This window comes from Pongo abelii, chromosome X (genome assembly GCF_028885655.2).
Source record: "Pongo abelii isolate AG06213 chromosome X, NHGRI_mPonAbe1-v2.0_pri, whole genome shotgun sequence".
Taxonomy (NCBI): Eukaryota; Metazoa; Chordata; class Mammalia; order Primates; family Hominidae; genus Pongo; species Pongo abelii.
Genome location: NC_072008.2, coordinates 15,622,431 through 15,633,913, shown reverse-complemented (window position 1 = coordinate 15,633,913; position 11,483 = coordinate 15,622,431). Strand labels below are relative to the sequence as shown.

Here is an 11,483-nt window from a genome sequence, read left to right as displayed (position 1 = left end):
TATCTAAATTCTACGCATTAACTTATTCTATGTGGTGACCAGCATAATGTTACAATGACTTTGTACTTCATAAATTCTCTATGGTAATTGTGGATCAATTAGCCAAGTGAAGGGAAGATGACTTTCATAATCTATAAAATAACCTCAAAATAAGGGTCATTTGAGGCTCTTTGATGTCTTAATTATCTGATACCCAGGTAGCAGAGATAGAGTTCTTTGTTATTTTACGAGATACAATCAACATTTTGCATCACCATCTGCATCATCCTGCCATTCACTGGGCCCACAGCTTGGGGCAACATACAATATAATTTACTCCTTGGCTAAGCAACCATTTCATAGACAGTTTTTTCTTTTATCTTGTATATATCTCATCTTCTCTAATATATCATGAAAATCTTCTGTCAAGCTACTGCTATCTAAACATCCTTTGTAGTTGCCACAAGGTCTTTATGAAGTTCATAAACTTGGTTCAACACAGTGTAAGAATCATTTCTGCAGGAACCAATTTCATCATCTAACACCTTCAAAAGAGCCTCCCCAGACATGGCAAAGGACCGATGTGCATGTGACATAGTGTCCAACTGTAACACAGAAAGAAAAACCTGCTTATTTCCATAACTTAACTTTGGGGTTTTCTCCAGAACAGTCCTCACTGTGCCCACCAGGTAACGCTTGTGGTCCTTCTCCTGTGTAGCAGCATCCTCTGAAAGGATGCAGACTCTACAAACAGGGACTGGTGCCTGGGCCTAGGATGGAAATTGGCAAACAATGGCCCATGGGCCAAATCCTGCCCACCACATTTTTTGTTTTGTTTTGTTTTGTTTTATTCTGTTCTGTTTTGAGACGGAGTCTTGCTCTGTCACCCAGGCTGGAATGCAGTGGTGCGATCTTGGCTCACTGCAACCTCTGCCCCCTGGGTTCAAGTGATTCTCCTGCCTCAGCCTCCCGAGCAGCTGGGACTACAGGTGTGTGCCACCACACGCAGCTAATTTTTTGTATTTTTTTGTAGAGATGGGGTTTCACCATTTGGCCAGGCTGGTCTCAAACTCCTGACCTCAGGTGATCTGCCTGACTCGGCCTCCCAAAGTGCTGGGATTACAGGCGTGAGTCATTGCGCCTGGCCACCCCACCACCTGTTTTTGTCTGGCCTGTGAACTAAGAGTGATTTTTACATTTTTAAGTGGTTGAAAAAAATTAGAATAAGATTTCATGATAAATGAAAATGATATGAAATTCAAATTTCAGTGTCCGTAAATAAAGTTTTATTGGAACCCAGCCACACCCATTCATTTTCATATTGTCTAGGGCTGCTTTCATGCTACAGAGCAGAGCTGAGTAGTTGAAGTAGAGACGGCATGGCCCACAAAGCCATTTACAGACAAACTTTGCCAAACCCTGGGCTATAAGGAAGCAAGGATTAAATGAAACTGCTAATGCAAAAGGGCCATTGTGGAGCTCACAGACCAGAGAAACATAGTGATCAGGCCAGAAGGGGCAGGTGCTAGCTTCCTCTTCTCTGGTGTCTCTCAATGAACTATTCTTCCTCATTTGAGACCCTCCTCCCTCCACATTTAGGTAAAGATGGGGCCTTAGGTCCAATCTCTCCTCCTCATAAACCCACTCCCAAGATAGAATAAAAACTGAGAAACTCAACTTGCTACATCTACTGTGTTGGAATCTTAATGAACTCAAGTAGATATGAGGTGAGTTTTGCCAGACCCTCTTGACTTTGTGTTTGACTTCTGGTAGGTCAGAAAATGCTCAGCAAGACGAGGGAGCATCTGTTGGATTTTACCTAGCAAGTGATTTATCTGAACTTGCTCTGCAGCCTGCCCTTTGGGAAAGTTTCTTACCACATAGTCTTCCTTTTTCTTCACTGCCAAAAGAGTGTAGGCAGACATTTGGTTTAAGATAACAACAATAAATTCTGCATATCACCACTAAACACAGTTATACAGCATTAAAAAATCATTATGCACGTTTGAAATACTATGAATAGTGTTCTTTTACTTGGCTCCTCCTAGCATCACTGGACTTATTTTCTTTATTATTATTATTATTATTATACTTTAAGTTTTAGGGTACATGTACACAATGTGCAGGTTAGTTACATATGTATACATGTGCCATGCTGGTGTGCTGTACCCATTAACTCGCCATTTAGCATTAGGTATATCTCCTAATGCTATCCCTCCCCCTTCCCCCCACCCCACAACAGTCCCCAGAGTGTGATGTTCCCCTTCCTGTGTCCAAGTGTTCTCATTGTTCAATTCCCATCTATGAGTGAGAACATGCGGTGTTTGGTTTTTTGTCCTTGTGATAGGCATTACCATTCAGGACATAGGCATGGGCAAGGACTTCATGTCTAAAACACCAAAAGCAATGGCAACAAAAGCCAAAATTGACAAATGGGATCTAATTAAACTCAAGAGCTTCTGCACAGCAAAAGAAACTACCATCAGAGTGAACAGGCAACCTACAAAATGGGAGAAAATTTTCGCAACCTACTCATCTGACAAAGGGCTAATATCCAGAATCTACAATGAACTCAAACAAATTTACAAGAAAAAACAAACAATCCCATCAAAAAGTGGGCAAAGGATATGAACAGACACTTCTCAAAAGAAGACATTTATGCAGCCAAAAGACACGTGAAAAAATGCTCCTCATCACTGGCCATCAGAGAAATGCAAATCAAAACCACAATGAGATACCATCTCACACCAGTTAGAATGGCAATCATTCAAAAGTCAGGAAACAACAGGTGCTGGAGAGGATGTGGAGAAATAGGAACACTTTTACACTGTTGGTGGGACTGTAAACTAGTTCAACCATTGTGGACTTGTTTTCTGATAAACCTCTAGTGGTACCTTAAATTGCTGCCTGACTTGATTTTTGCAGCTAGGCTTCTAAGCGGAGCTTTGGCCTCTTTTCATAGTAAACAATTCTGTATTGTTTGAATTTTTGCAACAAGCGTGTATTTTGTTATAAAGAGGATTATTTTTAAAAGGTAAATATACAAAAATAAGAAGAAGAAAGGAAAAAAATCTTCAAGAGGGAGACCAGAAAGACCCAGCTTGTGCATGAGCTCATCCTCTGAGTGGGGAAACAGTCTGTGGTGCAGGAAAGGCTGGCACCCCCATCGGACTGTGGGTCCATTGAGAAAGAGGGTTTGGGTCACCTGTCCTTTCTTTTCTCTTGGGTAGGAAAGAATCTAGCATACAGTCAACACTACAAAAAAAAACTACAAAAATAAAATATACAAATGCCCTAGTGATTATTTTGAGTTACATTTAATCATAAATTGAGATTTGTGTACTTCTGTAAAAAATAGAAGACTGTTAATGCGTGTCAATTCTCTGTTGAAATGAAGGAATTATTAATGAAATGTCAAGAAACAAATAAGCAAGAGGGAGCATTGAAACTAGCTGGTGGCTGAAGGACAGAGTGGGATGAGAGAGGATATAAGTGTCTCTGAGAGATTATTGACTGATCTCTGGAAAATAGCAGCAGGGTTTAATTGGGGTGTCTCTTCATTGTAATGGTGCCCTCTACAGAATCTGTCTCTCCCTTCTTGACATTATAGAAAAGACAATGGAATACTCGGAAAGAGGTTAAAACCTGTGGGTTCAGTAGCAGGCCATGAAGAAGGGCATCCGCAGGTACTGTTTTAAAGCTGAAATACTATTTAGTAATAGGCATGAGAAGCTAAAATAGTACTTCTGTATTTTTGTGTTAAGATAGCAGACTGAAATAGAAACTTCAGTTATCAAACTAGCCAGAAGCCCCAGATCCCCAAACTCAAGGATTTAACATGATTAGACAGATGGTCACCAAAGTTAGTCCACAAGTAGAAGAATTTACAGCACCATGTCATACATAGTTCATCCTAATTTCTACCAACTTCACTGGGCAACAATCAATCGTTTTATCTCCCTCAATGACTCTTGTTATCTTCAGACCTGAAACTGATTCAGAGACCATGGGGCCCACAAACCTAATCAGAGTAACATGTGTTCATTGAGTACACATGTAGACATGAGAATCTCCACTTTCCCCTTTTTTCTCTTGGTAAAATGTTCACAAGTGTGCAGGTAGCACCTGCTACTCCAGCCATTCAGGCCTTAGATCTGCAGCTCTATATTTTGTATCCAGGTCTTGAGATTTGGGAAATAGAAAATTTTTATCTAAAAAATGGAAGTACTTTTGGTTATCAAACTCAGACATTAAAATGAATGTGCAGTTATGCCATTCTCCCCCTTTAAATTATGTATTCATCTCTTGAAACTGTTCACTATTGCCACAAGTAGATATATATTAAACTAATAATACCACATTGGACACTATATCTCATACCCTAAATCATAATGATATATATCTAATCAATAACCAATGTTATTTCTTTAAATAAATAAAAATTTCTGACAAACAGCTCTGTATCAGCCCACTCTCTGTCCCTTTGTTTTTGTCTTTACAACTCCTCTTGCAACTGCTGCTAATCAAAGTGTAGATTCCAGGCAACTTGAGTCTTTGCTCCCAGGTTATAATCCTTAAACTTGACCCAAATAAACTGTCTACTTATAAAAAAAAAAGATGATTAGAAAGCAACAATGTAATTAATTCTAGAAATTGTACCTTAGCATCTTAAAAAATTTGCTTTATGTGAAACATATTTAATATATTATTTAATATTATTTAACTTTAGTTTTATACATGACATAAAGAGTCATTGTACTAATCTGGATATTAGACGAGAATTGTGCCATTTGGATTGGGTAACTGACCACCTGATGATACCCCACCATATAATGAGGTCCCCTAGGGCAGTTCAGAACAACTGCTTCAGTAACATTTGGGAGTTTGCTAAAAATACAAATTCACAGGCTGCACTCAGACCTCCTCCGCTAGGTTTTATGGAGGTAGTTTCTAGGAATCTTTTCATAAACTCTGCATTTGATTATCATGCCTACTGAAGTTTGAAAACATTGAAATATTAAGACAAATGTCCACATTTCTGTACTTGGTAGTATATTTAATTGTTGTGACAATGACAATATAAAGAAAAGAATGAATATCCAATAAGTAATTTTTCAGTTCTGCTCAGTCTTTACACATGAATACAGTCTCTGTATTGCAGTCTGAAAATGTGCTTCTGCTATAGGCTGGAAAGTGTTATATCAGGAGCAGCATAAACAAAATTACTAATTTGATCTAAATTTCAAGGAAATCTTTTGTTTCCTGCCTTGTTCATTTCTAAATAATAGACAATACAGAGAACACTATTAAAAACTAGCTAAATTACATTATGCCTTGCTACTTTCCTTAAAATGAATGAAAATGCTGGCCAGCATCTATATTCATTCTTATCAGCACTCCTAATTTCTTCTTCAATGCTTGTCTTTTTCGCGAAGTGGTTCAATGGAAGACAGGAGTTGCTGAAATGTGGGACGCTTTTCTGGAAGCTAAACAAAAACAAGAAACCCAATGTTTTAGATGATGAAAGTTATGATCAATGATAAAATATATAAAATATTTACATCTAAGTCCTAAAGCTAGCAACTTTTAAAATGTGGAAACACAGCAGACATTTCAATTGAGGTCAGAAATAAGGCAAGGACACTCACTATAATAACCACTCTTAACATTATGTTGAAGGTGTTAACCAATGCAATTGGAAGGCAAGAACAATTAGAGCCCCAATAATTGGAAAAGAAAAAGTCTCTTTATTTGCAAGCATTTTAGTGTATACCTGGAAAATCTGAGAGTATCAATGTTAGAAGAGTCTTAAAGAATAAAGGAATTCACTAGGAGAGCAGGATATAAAATTAACATACAAAATCAATAGCCTTCACATATACCTACGGTAACCACTTAGAAGTTATCATGGAAGAGAAAACCCCATTTATAATAGCAACGCCACCAAAATAAAACACTAAAAAAAGTCTCCCCCTCTAAAACGGGGACGACTTTAAAACGCTGCTGAAAAATGCAAATGTAGACTTGACTATATAAAAAAGCATCCCTGGCCAGGCGCAGTGGCTCACGCCTGTAATCCCAGCACTCTGGGAGGCTGAGGTGGGTGGATCACTTGAGGGCAGGAGTTCGAGACCATCCTGAACAACATGGCGAAACCCTGTCTCTACTAAAAATACAAAAATTAGCCAGCTGTGGTTGTGCACAACTGTAGTCCAAGCTACTCGGGAGGCTGGGACATGAAAATCACTTAAGCCTGGAAGTTGCAGTAGGCCTAGATCATACCACTGCATTCCAGCCTGAGTGATAGAGCAAGACTCTGTCTTAAAAAAAAAAAAAAAAAAAAAGCTTCCCTCATTCTCGTTCTAGACTGGGACAAGTCAGTATCATAAAGATGTCAAATTTCCCAACTTAAAATACAAACTAAATACAATCTCCTCAAAAATATGAATGAGTTTGTTTCAAGCTAAACAAATTGATTCTTTGGCTTATAGAATTAAAAATATGTAAAAATGGCTAAGAAATTATACAGTAAGGTGAGCAATGAGGGGTGCTAGCCTACCTAGTATTCAAACATGTCATAAAGTCGCTACAGAATCAGAGCAGTGTGGTGCTGGCACATGAACAAAGAGACCAAAGAACAGAAGAGGAAGCCTCCAAATAGATTCAAGTACATATGGAAATTTAGTATTAATATTAGGGTGGCATTTCACCACCATTAAGGTGGTATCTCATTCCTGATGATAAGATGGTCTTTTAATAAACAGGGCTGCCAGCAACAGAATAGTCACATAAAATTATATATTTGGAGCCATATTTAATACCATATACCATAACAAACACAAACTATATCAGAAACATAAATGGAAAATAATGCAATCATAAAAGTACTAGAGGAAAATCCGGGCAAAAGTCATTATAATTTGGGCATGAGAAAGCCTATCTATGACAATTTCCAGAAGCGATGAAAACAAATATTGATATATTCAGCTATATTAAGAAAAACTTCTGCATGGTCAAAAAAAGAAAAAAAACCCCACCCACCCTCAATCAAATAAAGCTGATAACTTAAAGTATTACTCTACCTAATTTGTAAAGAGATCTTTAAAACCTGATAGAAAAAAGAAAAAAGACATGACAGATAGTTCAGAAAGATACAAAATGACCCTTAAAAACATGAAAAGAGCCTCAACCTCATAATTAAAGATATATATATTAAAGCTGCACTAAGATGCCATCAAGCTTTCACTTATCAGATTGGCAAGAATTCTTCAAAAGCTTGACAATGCACTCCATTGGTGAGGTTGTAAGAAAATAGGTACCCTCTTACATTGCTAGTGAGGCAACGCCTATGGAGAGGAGAAGTTCATATGCTACTTTTTCTTTGTAAGAGAGAAAGGGAAGCAAGAAAACACACATCTGTACATATGCTTGTTTTTGCATACAGAAATACCAGAAGGATGAATCAAAATCTAATGAAAATTGTGAATGTTCTTTCAATCTCTTTATGAATTGGGAAAGTCACAAAATAAAATCTAAAAAAGGAGGGAAAACCCAAATCTATAAGCTCTGCTCATTAGGTGCAATGTTTTAACTGGATATTGTTGTCTCAATGCAAACCCCTCTTCACAGATTCTGCCACAATTCACACACTTTTATGAACCAACCGTGAGAAGAAGGCAGTTCCTCCCAACTCAGGGCCCCTGTCCATCCTACGGTGCAGTCATATTCCCAGGAGCTAGAGTAGGGAGGGCCAGGGAGGTTCTGGGCTTCAACTGAAAAACCCTTGTCTGCTCTTCTTCATCTGACAGGTGACAGCAGTAAGTCAGCCTGGTTGTGACCAACTCTACCCAGACCCAGTCTGACCCTCTAGTGCTGCCTGATAATCTTAGACACAACATTTTTGTTTGTTTGTTTGTTTAAAAAGCCTTTATTCATTTTTTTAATCAGGGAAAAGGACAATCTCAATGTCAATTTGTCACCTAATCATAAATTTGAACTTACAGGATTCGCTACCCTAGACACTGCACCTACTGACAACACAACTTAAAAATGAACTTCCTTCCATTCCCTAAAGTTGGATGGTTGCATGTTGAATGAATAAACAGAATCCCTTCCAACAGCTAACATTGGTACTTGGCCTAGGTGTAAGGACAAATAGCGAAACAGCAGCAAAAAAGGCCAAAAGCATTGTAACTTGATAGCTCAGCAAGTACAATCATTGTAACAAAGTTGTAGGCACCAAATTAAAAAAAAGCGGGGGCTCATCAGCATAAGAAACTTACACCAGTTTTGTGAGGGCACCCGTTGTGTGAGATCAACTACTCTGCCTGTGAACACGTATGCCAATCCCAGTAGCCAACATTGAGGCAAAGGTCCCCAAATCCAACTAACTACACTGAATGCAAAATCCAAAGCTTTTATTTATCCAGGTCCTCTGAAACCTGGATATAAAACGATTTCTTTTCAATGCACCATGAGGGTCCACTGTAATGATTCAGTCACATTTGGATTGAGTAACGCACCTAAGATACCTTTTCCACTATTCCTGTCTGAATACGGAAATGTTTAACTACTCAGTTCATGCACTAACTGTGTTAAAAATTAGATTTACTATCAAGACTTTTTCTAAACTCACACAGCATTAACAGTTAACTGTAATACAGCTTCCTCAGAATGCCCAAACAGAAAATATTTTGTTCAGTCTTATGGTGGCTGTGAGAAAACAAAATACAACTAAATCTTATTTTGCCACTATTGCAAATTTTAATCTAACTTTTGACCAAACTCATACCTTTCTGCCAAAATCCTTGAGTTATAACTACTTTCAATGCTCTTAAACCACGGCTCCTACTATGGAGTTTTACAGTGCTCCTTCCTGTGTGCATCTGAATTTTTATCAAGAATTAAAGTCATGGTGTTATGATTACAAAGCTTTTTCTAGGTGACCACTGATTAAAGCCAAAGTAACAATTCAAAGATGGCTTTCTAGAGACAGGAACAAAGCAAAAGGAGCTACTAACAATTTTATTACAATCCAGAAGAAACGTGGTCTACTAGAAAGTTTCTACTAATCACAACACTTATGTCTTCCTCTCAGGACAGTCTTCAGATAACCAGAGGGGAAAGAACATTATTCAAAAGTGTGGTAGAAACCTCAGTTAACAGGCAGAAGATGAAACCTGAAGAGCATAGAATACATCTACAAATTGGGGAAGAGGGTGACCCTGGCTGGCTATTTATAAAGGACCACAGTTTCTCCTTATGGACCAATACTCTCTACAAAATCAACTGTGCCTTAATTATTGCTTATTTTAAATTACATTTTTACAGAGCTATGTAGTACCTGATACAGAAAAGCAATCACATAAGGAAGCATTTATTTGAAGTTTAACATGAAATCATACAAATAAAATGAGTCATAACACAGATAGCAAAGGACAAAGTAAAAACAAAGAAAACTAATTGGCAGCTATATACAGTTGGACACAACTGTGTCTTGTACACTAGAAAGTCTTTTACAACATAATCATCTTAGATCAACAGAAGACCAATCTTCAATGTCATCCTGCAAGATGGGTTACTTTAACATCTCATCCTGTTTTCTCCAATGTTCTCCTTTAGTATGGCTGGTAATTGTTTTGGTGATTGCCACCCCCTCGAGATGCCTTGCCATAAGTGCTCTGTTGGCCACTGTAGTCTGCATATCCCTGTCCATATCCATAGTTCCCATAGTCAACATTTGGGGTAGAAAAAGGTGGGGAAACCTTATATACTGTTCCAAATGCCATAGGGTGGGAAATTACAGAGTGCTCATATTCCAGGCGATAATTTAAGGCTAAACGAAAAATATTGTTATGTTATGCAATCAGAAACTCTTCCAAAGTGGGACTCTAGGCTCTGGTACAAGAGTTTAGAAACTATTTAAGTTGTGTGCGTCAATTTATTCTTAGCACCAAGTGTACTGCCTGGTGCATAGGTGCTTTGTAAATAAATATATACACACACACACACACACACACACACACACACACAATATTAATAACAAACAGCACTGTGTACCAGGCACTGTCCTAAGGACTTTATAATGTTAATTCATTCAATCCACCCAAAAATTCTATGAGGTAAGTATTGCATTACAGTGAAGCACAGAGATAATAATAGGAGGTTTGTACAAGGTCGTATAACTAGTAAGTGATCACGACAGGATTCAACCCAGGTATTCTGATGCCAGAACCCACAGGCTTAACCATTACACCAATTTGCCTTTTACTAGTGAATGAATGAATGCAGCATTAAGCCCTTTGTCACTGAGGAAGTACCATGTAATGATTATGAACATGGGCTCTTAGAATAATGTTCTCAAAAGCCTCCTTTTATCATGTTACTGCTCAAAAGTCTTCAGTGGCTCCTCATCGCCTATAAAAACCAAAACTCTCACTTGTCTCCTTGTTATTCACCTTGTAGAACCTGAACCAGACCTACTCTTCCAAACTTATCTCCAGCCCTTCCAACAATAGCACCAGCCTAGCGTGCCATGCTCGTTCCTGCCTCCACACCTTTGCTTGTGCTGTTCTCACCTGGACACCCTTTTACAATGTCTCCACTCACATACTTAGGAAATTTTGTAGAGATTTCCTGCTTCAGCTCAGGTACCAATGCATTCAAGAAGCTGCTTTCTCTCAGGAAGCTGGTTTCTCTTTCCTCTGAGCGCTTCTTGTATTAGGTTGGTGCAAAAGTAATCACGTTTTTTGCCATTGAAAGTTATGGCAAAAACCTTGTCTTGTCTTTCTAATTTGGGCACATAATTATAAACTGCTTGGTGTTTTCAGTCCCATTGTTTGTGTGTGTGTGTGTGTGTGTGTGTGTGTGTGTGTGTGTGTGTGTGTTAAAGACTTTGAGTTCAGTGAGGGCACAAATGGAGCCTCATACTTCCTTAAAAACCTCCATTAGTTCTGTGAACTTAATGGATGCTTTGCAAATTAATCCCCTGAAACTTCAGCTCCATGTCTTCCCCATAAGATACCCTTATCTTCTACCTGCATGGAATGCTTTTATTCAGTGTTTGGGAGGCAGGGGAGAGAAGACGGGATAGTGTCCATTATGTGTTCTCTACGTGTGGTTAGATGTTTTCTGCTACCATTTTCTACTTGAGGAGCTCCATAGTGTTGCAGTTAAGAACAGGGACCCTGGCACTAGCTAGTCTACCTCTTACTAGCTATGTGACCTTGGGCAAGTCACTTAACCTTTCTGAGTCTTTGTTTACTCTTCTGTTAGTTTTAGCAATGATAGTACTTACCTCAGTCTGTTTCCCGATGCATAAGTAAGTTAATATTTATAGTGTTCTTAGAACACTGCTGTATGTAAGTTGTTCAGTAAATTGTTTGGCACCCGCATGTTTTAGATTACAAACATTTTAGGGCAGGGGCTGAGGGACATTTTCTCCTGCTCTGTACCAGGTGCTTTCCCTCAAAAAAGCTTTGTCCCAGTGGTGAGGCAGTAATCAC

General features: G+C 38.5%; 1 protein-coding gene across 2 annotated transcripts in view; it reads right to left on the bottom strand.

Moving 5' to 3' along the window:
• Nucleotides 1-5,018: 5,018 nt before the first annotated feature.
• Nucleotides 5,019-11,483, bottom strand: part of BMX (BMX non-receptor tyrosine kinase) — a 55,747-nt gene continuing 49,282 nt past the window's right edge. For both annotated transcript variants that reach the window (XM_002831409.3, XM_024240733.2), the window contains exon 19: nucleotides 5,019-5,465. In XM_002831409.3, the coding sequence (XP_002831455.1) occupies nucleotides 5,391-5,465 (75 nt within the window). In that variant the 3' untranslated portion in view covers nucleotides 5,019-5,390. The remainder of the gene's footprint in view (nucleotides 5,466-11,483) is intronic.